The sequence below is a fragment of the Dipodomys merriami genome, unplaced genomic scaffold, assembly GCF_024711535.1.
Source record: "Dipodomys merriami isolate MVZ:Mamm:240054 unplaced genomic scaffold, mDipMer1.0.p SCAF_290, whole genome shotgun sequence".
Classification (NCBI taxonomy): domain Eukaryota; kingdom Metazoa; phylum Chordata; class Mammalia; order Rodentia; family Heteromyidae; genus Dipodomys; species Dipodomys merriami.
In genome coordinates, this window is record NW_027204382.1 from 1,327,270 (window position 1) to 1,346,276 (window position 19,007).

General features: G+C 34.9%; 1 protein-coding gene across 2 annotated transcripts in view; it reads left to right on the forward strand.

Moving 5' to 3' along the window:
* Positions 1-17,701, forward strand: part of LOC138839051 (WD repeat-containing and planar cell polarity effector protein fritz homolog) — a 260,737-nt gene extending 243,036 nt beyond the window's left edge. For both annotated transcript variants that reach the window (XM_070038707.1, XM_070038706.1), the window contains exons 17-18: positions 6,639-6,667; positions 16,720-17,701. In XM_070038707.1, the coding sequence (XP_069894808.1) occupies positions 6,639-6,667; positions 16,720-16,776 (86 nt within the window). In that variant the 3' untranslated portion in view covers positions 16,777-17,701. The remainder of the gene's footprint in view (positions 1-6,638; positions 6,668-16,719) is intronic.
* Positions 17,702-19,007: the final 1,306 nt, after the last annotated feature.

The following is a 19,007-nucleotide window of genomic DNA, read 5'->3' on the forward strand; positions in this document are numbered from 1 at the left end:
ATGTAGGAATATTGTTGAGGTCCAGAGTAGGTTGGGCTCCCTAAAGAGACCTGTCCCAAAATACTAAACAAACAGAAAATGGGGAAAGGGAAGCTGGAATGAGTGGGAGAGAAGGATTAAGAAGGGGAAGGAGGTGAGATGATGTGGAATTGGAGCATATAATTAAGAAGGCTTGTAAATCTCAAGATTTGCATTTGGCAAGCTAGAAACTCAGGAAAGCCAATTGTGTAGTTAGCTGATACTGTAGTGAAGGCCGGCCACCGTCTGTAGCTGCTGGAGGAGCAATGCTTCAGATGAAAATACAAAGCAAGAGCACCCAATATCCCAGCTTGAAGGAAGGAGGAGCTCCTCTTTCAGGGGAGGTCAGCTGGACATGAAATGGTAGATAGGTAGGACAGACTAGAATCTGCTGGCACCTTGTCTCTCCTCTCACCTTCAAAACCTTCAAAGAGTAATAATTGGTGTTTTACTTTATTCTTCCAGATAGTACACAGATTTCCCTTTGGCCATCTCTAACAGAAAAGGGTATTGTGGGAAACATGATTCTGGCTTAGCCAAGTTTATTGGCAGAGTACAAAATCATCATAAAGGTGATACTTTCTAACACAAAATGAGAATAGGCAGGAAATACAGAAATAAGGCATAATGAGGAAGCTATACAAACTAAGTTAATAGTGCATACAGAAAAGCAAAAAGAAACACGCTAAGAATTACACTGCAAGTCAAAGAATGAAAGGATAGATGGCAAGTTAGCTCAAAAGAGAGGAGAAAAACTACAATAAAAGACAAAAACATATTATTAATTCTCCCATCTGAGAGTCAGAAACCATATATGACTCAAACTAGATTTGGAGAAGTACCAGGGGTTTTTTGTTCCATTTTAAAAATTTCTAATCTAATATGGATCAGCACTTTTGTAAAGTACAGTAAAAATAAAAATGAAATGTCCAAAATTTTTATTATAATAAACATACATAAAAGTATCCTATGCAACTGCCATCAAAGTTCCTAATTGCTTTTCTTGGTGTCAGAGATTATCAAATGTAGAGAACAGATAATTTACAGCATATCAGTAATCAGTATTCATGCTGTATATTCATACCACTGACCTAATAGTAATTAGCTCTTACTGAATTATGGCAATAGGCTCAAGTAATAGGTTTAAGAAAAAGTAACCCAAGTCCAAAAGACCTAATGGATATGCAACATAGAGAAATACAGGAACTAATGATCACAAATAATTTAGCACAGTAAGTTACAGATATTTTAAAAATACTTTTGATTGTGTTCTGAACTCTAAAACAAGATAGTGAATACCTTTCAACATTTTTAGGGGCAAATCTTAAAAGAATGTTAATATTAAAGCAATGTCATAAAGATATTAGGCATTTACAACATGTAAGGGCTTATATACCATGCTAAAGTTAGCTTTTCTCCATTTAAGGAATAATTATTTGTTTATGTAGAAATGAAAATGTTCAATGACAAGAAAGGAATGAGTCTCTGAATTTTAAATAGGTGATGAAAATCAAAAATAATATTCAGTGACATATAGAAATTGTTTAAAATTCAATTTCAATACCCATGAATAAAGTTTTATTGGTGCCAGGCTCAATTCTTTACATACTACTTAACCATTTTCATGCTACAGTGACAGAAGCAAATAGGACTTTACACTGACATGTGTCACTGCAACCTCGGGGACATTGTCATTAATCTATAGCTTTTCTAGTGCCATTATATTGCTTCAGTACAACATTTTATCTAATTTTTTAATGAGTGAATGTTCATCATAAAAAACAGAACAATCAACAAGAAAAGAAGCTTGAACTTTGAGTACCATACTTTTAGGGGACAATGAATTGGCTTGTTTGGTTACTCAATTAGATGGCAAAGCATTGCATTAATTGTGCAATGACACATGACTGTGCTTAAAAGAAGTCAGTGTGCATCAGTGTTAAGAGAATTAATTGTAATATCCCCAGCCATAGACAACAAATTTAGTTTTGTTTTGTTTTGTTTTGCTTTGCTGGTACAAAGGTTCGAACTCAGGGCCTCACAATTGCTCAGCTTGATCACTTGGCTGTAACTCTACCACTCTCCAACATAATGAGAAATTTTTATGTGAAGTGCTTTATAATAAGCTGTTTTCATAAAAATTAAAAATGATCCTACACGAAAGTTATCTGAGTGGCTCCTTTGCAAGCCAAGCAAAGAACAAGCAGTGTAAAATGATGGTGAACTGCATCTATCACATTGGATGCAAGCTGCTGAAGAAATGTGTCCAGAGAAAATAAACATAAGACCAATGGACATTTAGTGGAAGTAATTGGTCAAAAGCTGAGGTCATTAAAAATGACATCAATAATTGATTAGAAGAACACAGCAAGAAAACAAGTAAACACACAGAAATCAAAGTAAATAATTTCAAGTGGTTTTTATCCCTGGCCAACAAATATGACCAACAAAAACAACTCCGTTTTTCATTTTACCTGATTCTTTTGTGTGTGTCAGTCATGGGGCTTGAACTCTAGGCCTAGGCACTGTCCCTGAGTTCTTTAGCTCAGCGAGCACTCTACCACTTAAGCCACAGCACCACTTCCTGTTTTTCATTTTGAAGAGTCAGTGAGAACATTCAAGTAGCTGAAAAATTAAAGAATGGATTTTAAGAAAAAAATCTGTGTAGAATAACCCAAGCATAGATTTTTTTAATGAGAAAATACCAATTAAGTATAACCTACCATAGAATATGCTAAATTTCACAACTATGAGAGAAGAAAAATCGTTAGGCAAATTTATGAAGCTTATATGAAATCCCATATGATTCAATGCTTTGGCTATTGACTGGATTAAACTATTCATCATCAGGTACCTTGCAGAAAACATTTTACTGTATCATGTGTGATTGAACTGATAGTGTCCACAGTGAACTTTATTAGCTCTGTTGGGTTAGCCATTGCAAGTTTTGTGAATTTTTGTCAGAAATAGAAGCTGGATACTTTGAACAGAAGTTCAAAACCTTAGTAGTGGAAAAAATTTCATTATAATTTTTTTTAGCTCAGTGCTGAGATTGAAATTTTCATGAACAAGAAGAAGCCATTATAAAACTAAATGGCTTTGGAAATTAGCTTTTGCTGCAAATTTGATGTTTTTAATGACTTCAACCTAAAATTACAAGAATAAATAGTGCTTATATATATGAAAATTTACTGAAGTAAAGCCATTTCAATGTTAGTTGAGGTTATTTGAATCATAAGTGATGTCAAAGTGTACTGAAAGAGTTAAAACAACAAACCAAATATATATTTCACAAGAAATTTGAAGAAGATATATTTTCTATGGTCAAACTTTGGTTCTAGCTATGTCTTGGGGAACAACAACAAAAAAAAAAACCTTAGGGGCAGAATGATCACTTGAGTTCAAAAGTTTGAGGCCATCCCAAGCAATACATCAAAAACCTGTCTAGGAGAACAAAGAAACTTCCAAAAAAGGCTGAACAAATGCAGCAATGGTACTCACAAGACACTACATTGAAAATGAAACGTACAATTTGTGGGTAGAGATGGGAGGGAAAAACTGGGAGAGAGAGAAGGAAGGGGTGACATTGTCCAAAAAGAAATGTACTCATTATCTCACTTACGTAATTGTAACCCCTATGTACACCTTTACAATAAGAATTTTTAAAAGTTAAGGTTTTTTTAAATTAAAAAATAAAGAAACCATCCCAGTTTTAGCAGTTAAAACTCTCAAATCCTGGGAAGTCCCTGACTTGCTCAGTCCAGAAGACAAACTGATCTTAATTACAATGGCATTTTCTGCATGCTAGTGCAAAAGAATTCACATATTTCAAAATCCATGAACTGTGTAATTGAGAAGCTTTCACCAAACCTTGAATTAGAAGTGATTAATCTGTTATATAATGATATGCTATAATGCAAATATCAAGAGAAGAATCAAACAGAACTTTATAAAATTGGATAGGACATTTCCCCCATATGCATTAATTAAACTTCAATTAAAAAGTTAAAATAAAAGTTAAATAAGAGCCAGGCACCGGTGGCTCATGCCTGTAATCCTAGCTACTGAGGAGGCTGAGATCTAAGGATCATGGTTCAAAGCCAGCATGGTCAGAAAAGTCCATGAGACTCTTATCTCCAATGAACCACTAGAAAACCAGAAGTGGTGCTGTGGCTCAAGTGGTAGAACATTCACCTTGAGCTGAAGAGCTGAGGGCTAGCACTCAAGCCCAGAGTTCAAGTCCACGACCGAAAAATAAATAAAAAGTTAAATAAGCCAGGTATCCATTGGCTGATACCTATAATCCTAGCTAATCAGGAGACTGAGATCTGAGAACTGACTTTCAAAATTGGACTCCTATGTCCCATTTGCCAGTGAAAAAGCCAGAAGACTAGGAGTGGCTCAAGTAGGGGAGCACTAGCTATGAGTAAAAAAAAGCCACACAAGAGCTTGTGGCCATGTTCAAACCAGTACTGGCATAAAAAATTAAGTTAACATAGACATATTTTTTTAATCAAAAATGCTCACTGCAGTACTAAACTGAGCAATTACACCTTTTCTTCAACAGCAGTCTTCTTAGAACTACATACCACCTTTGGTAACCAAGGGTCCAGTTGTTTGCTTGATAAAGCGTTTCCAAAGATGAAATATTTTATACTCTCCAGAGATCAACGTTAACTGATGAACATTTGCAATTAATTTAATGAGAAATAATAATTAATTTTGATCCTCAATTGCAGTTTAAATTAATTGCAGTTAAATTACAAGTTGCATTTAATTGCAATTATAATTTTCAATGGACAAATTTCAAAATAATAGATGTATAATTATTATTAGTTTAAATTTCATCAATACGATTTTGACAGTCTTTCTCTTGTTATTTAAAATAAGTACTTAGCACTGTATCTTCCACTTTACCTTTTGGCCACAAAGTCTAAAATATTTCCTATCTGGCCTCTTATCTAAATTAAGACACATATATGGAAGAAGTAAGTTGACAAGAAACTAAAGCATGCTGAAATAAGGATACAAGTTGAACCATTGTAACAGTGAGATGAACAAGATACTATGTTGAAAATGAACTAGCAAAATACAACTCATTGTTTTAAGAAATTTACCTGTGGGCTGGGAATGTGGCTTAGTGGCAGAATGCATGTCTAGCATGCATGAAGCCCTCGATTCGATTCCTCAGTACCCACATAAACAGAAAAAGCTGTAAATAGCACTGTTGCTCAAGTGGTAGAGGACTAACCTTGAGCAAAAGAAGCTCAGGGACAGTTCCTTTGCCCTGAGTTCAAGCCCCAGGACTGGGAAAGAAAGGAAGAAAGAAAGGAAGAAAGGAAGAAAGAAAGAAAGAAAGAAAGAAAGAAAGAAAGAAAGAAAGAAAGAAAGAAAGAAAGAAAGAAAGAAAGAAAGAAAGAAAAGAGAGAAAGAGAGAGGGAGGGAGGGAGGGAGGGAGGGAGGAGAAGGAAGGAAGGAAAGAAAGAAAAGGAAGGAAGGAAGAGAGAAAGAAAAAGAAAAGAGAGAGAGAAAAAAAGACAGAGAAAAGAAAGAAAAAGGGAGGGAGGGAGGAAAGGAAGCAAAGAAGAAAGAGAGGAAGGAAGGAAGGAAGGAAGGAAAGCTAGTTCACCTGCTGTGTATTGATAGCAGATATTATCATCTAGATTTATGATCTGCATCATGCTCAAAATGTTATGGAAATTTTAATCTACGTAAACAAAATCTCAGCTCAGCAACAATTAAAGAGAGCAAATGTGGTGTTAATGACAAATAGCATGCAAATTTATAGAATATAGTCACCAAGGCATTACTTGTTGGTAGGACAAGGAAGGAAAATAAGATGTTGCCAGCTAACTTTGGTGAATTGTAATCTACTTAGGAAGGCAGACTAAATAAATAAAATAAATGAATAATGTAAATTAGCATAAGGCTAGTGTAAGTGAGTTATGCATTTGTTCACTAAGTAAAGAGAAAAGAAATAAAACTGGAATTTATATATATATATATATATATATACATATATATATATATCCAATTCAATGTTTCAGGGATGAAAATATGTAACTATGTGAATTACTACCTAACATCTGTTTATAATAAAAAAAAAGTAGATTGTGGCAATAATGGCTGTCTTTTCTCTCAGCATGTAAGTTGAAGTGATGCCTCTTTAAAGCATCATTTTGATGTAGTAGGGTCAGCAAGTATAGACTGCTGTTACAGAAGATAACTCACTAATCAATTACAACTTTCTTTCTCATTGAACCAAAAAAAAAAAAAAGACAACTTGTCATCACAGCTTCCCAGCAATCACAACTACTCAACTGGAAGTGGTACTTGGGTGATACTTTCTTGTCATACTAGTAAGACATCATTAGTAAGAACAGAAAAAAAAATGTAAGAATATTCTGCTTATTTGATTTCCATACAGATATGAGCCACAACATGTACTTGAGAATAATTAGCACTTTCATGCTATTTTAAGTCTTCTTTATAATGTTCTCTAGCTTTCAGCATTTTCTGATTGTTTTATTTTTAGTGAAGAAATTGAAAAGTTTTGTTTAATGTTATTGAGATCCTTTATTAGCTTTTAAAATCATGATTTTTCTGACCTTTTCTTTTAGGAGAACTGAAGCACGACTTCAGAGGACAGGTAAAATACTTTATCTTACTATTATTATTAGACAGCTAAATTCCAAGAGCCAGGCACTATTGGCTCACATCTGTAATCTTAGCTACTCAAGAGGTTGAGATCTGAGGACAGTGGTTCGAAGCCAGCCAGGGCAGAAAAGTCCCTATGAGACTTTTATCTCCACTCAAAATCAGAAGTGGCACTATGGCTCAAAGTGGTAGAGCACTAGTCTTGAGCAAAAGCCCTGAGTTCAACCCTTTGACTGACAAAAATTAATTAGTTAATTCCAAGAACTCAAGAAATTATGCCTACTGGGGGCAAGGGGGGGAAGGAGAAGGATTGGGATTGGGGGTGAGGGAGAAGGCTGGGAAGGGATGTGAAGGGTAAACAAAGGAGGAGGCTGCAATGCTTGGTAAGAAATGTACGCATTATCCTGCCCATGTAATTGTAACTCCTCTGTACAGTATGTTCACAAATAAAATAAAATAAAATTTAAAAAAAAAAGAAATTATGCCTACTGGTCTATATTATAATACTGAGGACTGTTCAGCTTCTTTTTATTCCCAAGATTTTATTATTATAATAGTTATTTTAGAATAAAGTTACCCATAATGTAATATAATTTATCTTGAATTTGAGTTAAAATGCTTCAGTAAGGGAAAAATAGGAGGAATATAGGTGAAGTAAGGGTCACCAGTTGTGTAGTTATTATGGGCTGTAATTCTAGCACTTAGGAGTCTGAGGCAGGAGGATTGCAAGGTCATGACCACAATAGACCAAGAGTTGAAATTTGATGGATCTTGGTATTAAGTAATCTAGCAGTTCATGTACATCATTGTTTCATAGGTATATACTTGAAATTATTCAAAATGAAAAATCAGAGACAAGGTTTGTAAATATGAAATTATCCAGTGCCTTTTGATTACATAGGTTTTTATAAGAAATGTATATAAAGACATCACTTCTGACAAGTGGTCCTGAACCTTAGCCTTTCCATATTCTGTCTCTCTGACTTCATCTTCTGTCTCTGACATTCATTTTAAGATGAAGTATAAGTCATAGAAATACTCATAATTTTGTGAATAGCCAATAGTTACATGATTCATTTTGAGACTTGATTTGAATGATGGTTCTACAATGACTAACATTACAATTTGGACAAATAATTTCATCTCTTTACTACTCAACTTCTTTATCTGTAAAACAGAAGTAATGCCAAATATCCATAGTGTTTTTGTGAGATTCTGTTATGAGCATAAATGTGGTAGGACTTTGATAATTACATATAACTATACTAATGATAGTAATTATCAACATTACTTCAACCTACTTTTTATGGACAGGATTTTTTTTAATCTTGATTTGCTCAGAGGAAAAAATATTCCATATTTCAGTTGAATATATATGTAATAATTTGCATTTAGACTGCTAAATCTTAAAAAAACTTTACCATAAATTTTACATATTTTAAGTGTCTTAGTTTTTAGAACACTTGTTAAGGAAAATACAGCATCCTGTCAAAACTTTATAGATACATCCACTTACACAAGTATGCATGAAATACTGTTAAGAAACTGACTTCCCAACAGTCTTTCCAGAAGGACTTTCATACAGTTAAAATACCTCAGTAAGAGGAAAGTGGGAGGGATGTAGTTTAATTAAGAGAAATACTAGTTTGTGTATTAATGTAATTGAATGGTTATTATATTATTGGTCATAAGACAATGTTCAGTCTTGTGATTTCTGATATAGAAATCTGTTAGGTACAGTTCTATGTAGATTATGACCAGTTGACATTGTTGCTTTTAAGCATTGTATTATTCAAAATTTTCGTGTGCTACATTTTATTTTTTTGTGCTGGTCCTGGAACTTGAACTCAGGGCCTGACCACTGTCCCTGAGGTTTTTGAGCCACAGCTCCACTTCCAGCTTTTGGGTGGTTAATTGGAGATAAGAGTTTCATGGACTATACTGCTCAGCCTGGCTTCAAACCACAATCCTTAGCTCTCAGCCTCCTGCATAGCCAAGATTTCAGGCATGAGCCACCAGCATCTGGAAGGCACTACATTTTAAAACAAAGTTTGTGCATATGTGTGTGTCTTTGTCTAATTTTCCTTTCAAATTTGTCTTTTCTATTGCCATAATGAAATACTTGAAGCTGTCAGTATATTAGCACTATGTTGGAGGTTGAAAGTCACAATCAGGTGGCTCCATTGTTTAAGCCTCTGGCCCCAGGCTCATTGCAAATATCATCAAAATGACAAGAGTGTATATGTGGAAGTGATGATATGTCAAGATGGGACGCCAGAGAAAGATTTGGGGTTAGGCTTATTTTTCTATACCAATCCCTCCAGGAGAACAGCATGAATCGCTTTGAATGCTGCTTCTATGGCTTTTCATAGGTGGCTGTATCTATAAATAATTCTGTTTTGTTTTATCATTTTCTGACAACTATATAATGGAAATGGCACATTCTTCTTACTTGCTTTACTCATTCACTATTATGCTTTGAATGCAGTCATGCTGATGGGCAGGTACACTTCTTTTCATTGTCTATACTATTCTGTGAGTGAATAGCTCAACCTACTTATCCACTATACTCCTTTATTCATTACTCTCTGCTATTACTAACAATGCTGCTATTGAGTATTCTTTTGTGTATCTCTAGAAAATATACTTATATATGTGGAATTTCTGGTCACACATAGTACACATCTTTAATTCTAATAAATTTCCAAAGTAATTTTACCTATTTACATTCCCACCAAGTAACTACAAGTTTCTTCTGCTCCACTTCTTGCTATTCCTTACTAACACTTAGATTTAATAATCACATTTCTATTGCTTTGCCATTCCTAGTAACAGAAATGGTTTCTCATTGAGGTTTTAATTTTTAATTTGCATTAATGAGGTTGGACGTTTTAGGTTTCTCATATTTGTTTCTTCTTCTTTATAATGTTCATTCCTGTCTTGTACTTGTTTTCCTATTAGGTTCTTAGCCCATTTCTTACTGATTTATGGTTCTCTACATAGTCCAAATAAGCTTTTGTCATTGTCACAAAACACACATATGCATGTATGCATGCATGTATGCATGCACTCACGCGAGCGCACACACATGCGGCACTGAAAACCACTGCTTTGGAAAAACCACTATATGACACAACAATCCATATGCATGCTGTAGAGAAACCCCGATGCAACAAATAAGCTTGTCTCTTCCTATCTTTATAGTTAATACATTTGACTACATTAAAGATAAGATGTATGACCCTTTTCCCTTCATTCAACATTTTTATATCTTGTTTTAAGATCTCCTACCCTAGTCCCAATGTCATACGTATTTTTTCCTGTTGTACTCAGCTTTTTCACAATCCCATTTACAGTAGTCACAGCAAAAGTCATTAGTAAATCTAGTAATGTGAGAATCATAATTACAATAATTGTAAAAGACTAAAGAAATTGAAGACACTAAAAAGTAGAAAATTTTCTCATTGTAATGAATTTCAGTAATTAATGTTAAAATGTCTAGAGTACCCAAAGCACTCTACAGATTCCATGAACTCTCCATCAAAATATCAATGACATTCTTCAAAGAACCAGAAAAAATCCTTAAATTTATATAGAAGCACTAACGACTCCAAAGAGCCAAAGCAATCCTAACAAAACACTGCAAGCATCACAATACTTGATTTGAAAAACACCAAAATATAGAAACAAAAGCAGCACAGTGTTGGCATAAAAAGAGACATGTAGACCAATGGAATGGTAAACTATACATCTTCAGCCACCTGATTCTCATCAAAGGTGCCCAGACCTCTTCAACAAATGGTGCTGGGAAATCTTTTTTTTTTTTTTTTGGTCGGTTGTGGGGCTTGAACTCTGGGCCTGAGCGATGTTCCTGCACTCTTCAGCTCAAGGCGAGCGGTCTACCGCTTGAGCCACAGCGCTTGAGCCACTTCCAGTTTTCTAGTGGTATTTATTGGAGATAAGAGTCTCACAGACTTTCCTACCTGGGCTGGCTTTGAACCATGATCCTTAGATCTCAGCCTTGTAAATAGCTAGGATTACAGGCATGAGCCACCAGCACCCAGCGAGAAATCTTGATATACACATAGGAAGACTGAAACTTGAATTCTCTTACCATGTATAAAACAACAACTCAAAATCAACTAAAGACCTAGAAAACACTTCAGATATTGGTATCAACAATGATTTTCTGAATAGGTCTTTGAAAGTATAGGAAACAATTCCAAGAATTGACAAATAGAATTACATAAAACTAAAAAGTGTACAGAAAAGAAAATAGCTGGGGCTGGGAATGTGACTCCGTTGGTAGAGTGCTTGCCTTGCATACATGAGCCCTGGGTTTGATTCCTCAGCACCATATAACCAGAAAAAGCCAGAAGTGGCACTGTGGCTCAAGTGGTATAGTGCTAGCCTTGAGCTGAAGAGCTGAGGGACAGCACCCAGACCCAGAGTTCAGGCCCCATGACTGACAAAAAAAAAAAAAAAAAAAAAAAAAGACAAGAAAACAGCCAACAGACTAGTGTATAGAGTTGGAGAGAATCCTTTGCCATTTTTTCATCTAACAGGATTAATATTCAAATGGGAAAATGACCTGAGTGACATTTCTCAAAAGAAGAGATAGAAATAGATAATAAATACATTTAAAATGTTCAGTATCATTAGCCATTAAAGAAATGGCAATCAAACCTACAATCAAACCACCCTGCCTAGAATGATTATTATCAAAATAACAAAAAAATGCTGGCAAAGGAAAAATGGAGCCTTGTACACAGTTGGAACCAGTGTAAGTTAGTTCAGCCACTATGAGAATAATATGGGGTGTCTTAAAAAAATAAACATAGAACTACCATATGATTGAGCAGTCTCGCACACTCGTGGGTGTAATTCTGAAGAAATTAAAGCCTCATACAAAAGAGATACATCCTAAGTAATGGTACCAGCCTAACTGCTCGCCAACAGATTATTGTATAAAATATGGTGTGTATAAAATAGTGGGTTATTATTCAGCCATAAAATAAGAATGAATTCTGTCATTTGAAGCAAAATGGATGTGAGTGGAGAACATAATGTTAGTCAGAGTAAACCAAGTGAAGAAATACATGAATGTATTTCTTAAAACACTTTGTTTTCATTCAGATGCATAAACTACACAAAAATAAATGAAAAGATTACCTGAAAATAGACTAATTGCTAGAAATTAGGAGGGGAGAGGGTAGAAGAAAGGTAGATGAACATGATCAGCACACAATATACACATACATATATGGAAATTCCAGGGATTTCCATTCACTCTACAATTACTGTATGTCAATGATTTTTATATATGTATGCTTATATACTTCTAATTTTAAAAGATAATATAGCAAGGCACCAGTGGCTCATGCTTATAATCCTACCCACACAGTAAGCTGAGACCTAGAATATCCCAATTTGAAACCAGCCTGGGCAGAAAAGTATTTGAGACTCCATCTCCAAGTAACCAACAAAAGCCAAAAGTATAGTTGGGGCTTAAAAAAAAAAAAAAAAGAAGGATGTGAAGGGTAAACCAAAGGAGGAGGCTGCAATGCTTGGTAAGAAATGTACGCATTATCCTGCCCATGTAATTGTAACTCCTCTGTACAGTATGTTCATAAATAAAATAAAATTAAAAAAAAATATTACTCAGCCTAAAAAGAAATGAAATGTTGATACCTGCCGTATGTAAACATACTTAAAGATGGTACATTAGGTGAAATACATAAAGTTCAAAAGAATAAATACTACATAAACCAGGTACTTACATAAAGTACCTCATTTCATTACAGAAAATATATACCTTCTAGAATTTAATTAGTGTTAAATCAAAAGCATTATAAGGGATCATTAATAACAAAGGAAACACAATACAAATATTTACATAATCACTTATATTAAAGAAAAAAATCTGTAATCAGTGAGCAACATGTCAGAATCCAGTTCACATCTAAAGCGAACCTTAACTTGTTCCTTGAATTTCCTTGGGAAAGTCTGTGTACATTTAGAAGAAAGTGACCTGGTATCACCCAACATTAGGTAACAGCAGTAAGGTGTGGCTAAAAAAAGAACTTAACCATATGTAGAAATCAAATGGGGAAAAGCTTTTTGTTGCTGTAGATTACTACAGGAATTAACATGCAGCTTTAGTCAAGGGTGAATGCAATTTCAGCACATAATAAAATAAAGGTCAGCCTCTCTTGGAACCACAACTTCCTATTACCAAACAGAGTTGCTTCCTTCCAAACTATTAGAAAAGTAAAGCCAAACTATTGATTCTTCAGTGTTTATAAAGGGCTAAAGTTTCATAAGCCTTGGTGAAATAATCCTAAATACAAAAATAATTTATGTAAGAATATCCAGCATAGGGTTATTTTGAAAAAGAATTGGAAACCAAAAGCAGAGAATGGTTAAGTAAATATAGTATTTGATGGAATAAAATTCAAACATTAAAATCAAAGACTTCATAGAAGTATCAGAAAGTTTTCAGAGAAGCCCAAAAATTGGGAACAGAAACTAGAGAATTATAAATAAAATATTTATAGCTAGGTTTCTATTTTTATTAATTAAAATATAGAGAAAAAGATACTGGAAACATATGCACTAACTGTAGTTTTACATGGAGCTAAGAGAAATTTTCATGCTTTTCTGTCTTTCCAATTTTTACTTAATGACTATGCCTTACTTTTAATAACGATTAAATAACCAAACATAAAATGCTTTATTAATCTTCAAAATATCCCTCTTGAGCAAATAGGGTTCAAGTCAAGTTTAACATGGAGCAAGCTACCATGGAAACCTTCAAAATACCCTAAAGTAAATAAAATAAAAAAAAAGGATAGATTTAAAAGAAATCCATCAAAGGGGAAATTTCTTTGTTTTTTTTTTTTTTAAGTAGATTCTAGGATCACTGGAATACACAAAGAGAAAGAAAAAGGCCAGGCAGGCAGAGAGGGAGGAAGAATAGGAGGGAGTTAGAAAAGCAAAGGGAAGGGAAGGGAAGAGTGAAGTAAAAGAAAAGGTCCAATCATATGATACTTCTTGGGTATGCACCTGGCCTTCAAGCAACAGCATATATCCATATAAAAGGAAAATAAAATAATTTACCTAGGCTCTCCAACAGTGAACAAGACCAAATGCTAAGTCCAGGTTCCTCAATGGCCATTCTTATGATTGTAGAAACTAAAACTTTGGTTTGGTGGTTTATAAGCCAAGAGTCGGAGCGTATGTTTTTAAAATGACAGTGCTTGTAATATTCTGTTTTGTTTTGCAATTGAAAGCTACCTAAAACCACTAAACTTGCCAGCACACACATACAAGCCCCGGGCAGTATTAAATTACTCATTCTTCTAGTTCCTGTTACTCCAGGTTTTTTTTTTAATTTTTGTGCATTTCAATATCCACAGGCACATTCTCACACACACACACACACACACACACACACACACACACACACACACACACGTGTGTTTCCCTAACTTTTCAGGAGCATACCAGTTTCCTTAGAGAGATGACTAGAAATACTATAAAGGCAGACTTTATAAAATGGTTTTGAATTATTAAGATTTAACATAGGATATGCATATAATCATATAAAGTATTTTTTAAATGAACTCCAAGAAATGGAAACAAGATTTTGTTGTTTTTTCCTTTTGTTGTTTTATTAGCTTATTTTTCTTTGGGAAGGTACATAAAAGGTAGGACAAAGGGTGAACAAATACAGCAATGATACTCACCAGACACTGTGTGGAAAAAACTAAACAATTTGTGGGTAGGGACAGGAGAAAGCAAGGGAAAAGTGATGTAGTTCAAAAAGAAATGTATTCATGTGGCTGGGAATGTGGCTTAGTGGTAGAGTGTTTGCCTAACATGCATGAAGCCGTGGATTCTAATCCTCTGTGCCACATACACAGAAAAAGCTGGAAGTGGTGCTGTGCTCAAGTGTTTGAGTACTAACCTTAAGCAAAAGAAGCTCAGGGACAGTGCTTAGGCCCTGAGTTCAAACTCCTAGACTGGCCAAAAAAACAAATGTACTCATTACCTGTAATCCTTCTGTACATCACCTCTGTGATAACAATGAGACATATCTTTTAAAAAGATATATAGGAATAACATTAATTTTTGCATGTGTGTGGTAATAGGGGTTAGACCTGAGGCTATGCACATGTTACGTAAGTGCTCTACCACTGAGCTACAGCCCTAGCCCTAAATTGTTAATAGCTCCAACACCACAGAAATCATTTTAAAATACATTATTTTCACCTCCACATTAAGAAAAATATTTCCAGTTATGACATGGTAGTGCAAATCCTATCTGCTGTCTCTTGTCTATTACTCTTTTTTTATACTTTTTTATTGTAAAAATACTGTACAGAGGGGTTACAGTTACATGAGCAAGGTTATGAGTACATTTCCTCATTGTTGCCTCCTCCTTTGTGTTTCCCCTATCATCCCTTCCCTCCCAACTCCACAACTCCACTCCCCCCCACACCCCCACCACCACTCTGCCTAAATTGTAAAGCTAGTTTTTCAACATAATGTCTTGTACATCTCACTTTTACAATGGGTCAACTTGTATCCCTATTTAAGCATTTTAGTTTTCCCTTCCCCTCCCCAAATTAAAGAAGTGTATATACAAGATGCAGGCCACCAACATCAAATACAGTGAAAACAAGGGTTATACCATGGGGAAGGAACATACAAAGAAACAAAAAAATCACATGGTACATTATAAATACGTTAGAAACAATAGCAAGAAAGAAAAAACCACTTGTTTCCATATCTTGGGGTTCATTTCATTTAACATCATCTTATCTGGTCATATGTACATAGATTTTGACCTTTTCTGCTTGTCTTAACCTTCATCTTTTCCATTCCAAGAAGCTACCTTCAAATTTTTTTTTAAAAAGCTCCCATTAAAAAAATGTTCAGATATTTTCATTCATCTTTAGTCTTACCTTCAAACATCCTCTAATTTCAGAATCCCATCATAAAATCTTATTCTGTATCTGATGAAGTTGGGTTGGAGGAAACGATGAGAACTATGGGAAGAACAAATGGGAAATAGATGAAGTTCTCACTAATCTCTCATACACTTTCATAAATGTTATCAAAGGCCTATAAAACTGTGATCTTGGGTCAGGAGTCTGTAATCTCACCTACTTAGATTAAAAGGATTTCAATCCAAGGCTGGCCAGAGTAAAAAGCAGAAGATCCTATCTGAAAAATAAAAACAAGAGTTCAAGACATAGTTCAAGTGGTAAGGTGCCAAAGCCCTAAATTTAACCCCAGTACTGGCGGGGGGTGGGGGGTGGAGAGAGAGAGAGAGATCTATGATCTTTTTTTGTAATCCATTCCCTTACTATCAAATATTCAGTAAAAAAAAAAAAAGGCACGCATTTTATATAGAAGCTATGTAGAACCTTTTAGAATGTACAGTATTTAAGAATCAATAGTTTAGATCTCATATAACAATTTTTGTTGTATCTTCAGATATTTCCAAATCTCTACTACCATCCTGCCCTTCCTTCTTTGACTTAGACTTTTTATACTTCAGATATTATTTCTTTGTTTTGTTTTGTTTTGTTTTTGTTTTGTTTTTTTTCTTTCAGTTGTGGGGCTTGAACTTCTGGGCCTGGGCGCTGTCCCTAAGCTCTTCAGCTCAATGTGAGCACTCTACCACTTAGCCACAGTGCCACTTCCAGTTTTCTGGTGGTTAATTGGAGATTAGAATCTCATGGACTTTCCTGCCCTAGCTGGCTTTGAACCGCAATTCTCAGATCTTGGCCTCCTGAGTAGCTAGGATTACAGGGGTGAGCCACCAGCGTCAGACCCATTTCTTTGTAATTTTTATGACTATGAATTCTGAGTAAGATGCAGTTCTTCTGTTTAAATATATACAAGTATTTTAAACAATTTCATTTCATTGTTTTAAAATACTCAAGTTACAAACAGTATAGATATAAATGTAAGTCAGTGTTTTACTATTTAAGCATGATTTTATTTTAATTATTTTCATCTGTTTATTTGCAGGACCCTGAAGATGGAGAAGGTGGTTCTCTCAGAATGGTTCACTTTGGTTTGATGTAAATAATAACAAAGTTGGTTTTTTTTTAACTTCACAAAGAAACTGGTCTTTTTCACACCTTTTTCATGCCCTGATTCTATTAAATTCTTCTTTATGCATTTTTATAAAGGAAAGACAAAATATGCAGCACAGCATAACAGAAAAGCATCATAAATCAATCTTCTTAACCTACTTACTTTCAATAATATACAAATTTTGGAAACTATCATACACCATTTGATGCCTTGTAAGTAGATTAATTTGTTCTCTCTAGCATTTTAAATTTCCTTCCTCATGTCTTATTTACATAATTAATTTACATTTAAATAAAGTATTTAATTTACATGTAAATAAAGTATTAAGAAAAATATCACCTCAGACCTAATGTTAGTAGGTCCATGTGTCTTTCAAAGTATTGCCATGATGTCCCCTGGAACACAGAGATGCTATGTCTGTGGAGCGAAGTGGAAGCAGGCTTACCACCTATTATGAGATTTGAGCTCCTTAAGCTCAGGCTTCTGTCCTTGAAACAGCCCACAGTGTGCAGGGTCATTTGGCCCTTTTCACATTGCTGTATGCAGGGTCATTTGGCCCTTTTCACATTGCTGTATGCAGGGTCATTTGGCCCTTTTCACATTGCTGTATGGGAATGTAGCTTAGGAAACAAATGCAAAAAAAAAAAAAAGTTGACATTTTGTCTGCTGTTGTTGTAATAAAAACTGTCCTTTGTCTTTGAGTCTAGGATCTGTACAGTTATAGTTCCAAAATTTGTTAGCTTCAAAGTAGGCTAAAATCTCAGACCCTAACAGTTTTTTATTTTGGTGGGGGTGGGGTGAGGTAAGAAAGGAGGTAGTACTGGAAATTGAACTCAAGGCCTCACAATTAATAGTGACATTTCCAATCTCTTTCACAATTCTTGTCACATACTCAGCAGCAGATAATATTTCATAATTGTAGCTTCCATAGTAATCATTCTTTTGAAATACTATCCATGAATTATAAAATTAAAATTTGTTAAAAATATACTTTAAATTTTTATTTCTAGTCCTTCTTCATCTATACCCCTACCAGCAAAGAAAGAAGTTGATGCTCAGGGCTTTCAATGTGTTATTGCTCTAAAATGTTGGGTGTATGCCTGTCAGGTGCCTGTCCCAGCTAGGCAGGAAGCATAAATAGGAGGCTACATTCCCAGTAGACCAGTCATGAATGTGAGAGGCCAGTGCTGGTTTTCCAATTTGGGCAGGCCAAAGAAAAATGACAGGCACAGTAGGAATGGGGTCAGACTTTATTTACAATCTCTCCTGCTCTCAAAAGCAACAACACACAGCTAACAGCACAACAACACTGTGTACAGTCCATCACACCCTGTCCTCCAGTCTTGCATGTTTATACTACCATTAGAAAAAGTGGCATATGGCCAAAATATAACCTCAAGGTTTCCTAAGATCATGCATGTGTACATGACTCAAGGTTAGATGAATTTGATGAACCAGCTGAATCATAGTTCTTGGAGTATGCAGAACTAAAGTGCTCCATTTACCCTATTTGAAAAATAACAAAAGCAATAAAGGGTGAGAGTATGGCTCATGTGGTAGAGTACCTAGAAAGCACAAAGTATATAAGTTCAAACCTCAGTATCATGACATACACACAAAATTAAATGACTCAAGTACCCACACATAAGATCTACAATTATGAAACTCCTTGAAATCTAATTGCATTCCATTGGGAATTCTTGGCTATAACATACTGCTGGCAACAAAAATAAAAGTAGATAACTCATCAAAATTCAAAATTTCTGTCCATCATAGGAGAGCATCATCATCATCAGGACAAAAAGGCAATTAAGAAATGAGGAGCTGGGAAGGTGGCTCAGTGGTAGAGCACTTGCCTTGCATGCATGAGGCCCTGGGTTTGATTCCTCAGCACCACATAAGCAAAAAGAAAAACCCAGAAATGGCACTGTAGCTCAAGTGGTAGAGCACTAGCCTTGAGCTGAAGAGCTGAGGGACAGGCCCAGGCCCAGAGTTCAGGCCCCACGACCGGACCCAAAAAAAAAAAAAGAGAGAGAAAATATTTTCAAAATGTGTCTAATAAGGGCTAAATATAGAAAACAAAGAACTTCTACAACTTAGATTGAGAAATAGGTATAAAAAGTACAAATAATTTAAAAATGAGCAAAGCACTTGAATAGTCATTTCTCAAAAAAATACATAAATAGTCCATAGCACATGAAATAATAACATCACTAATC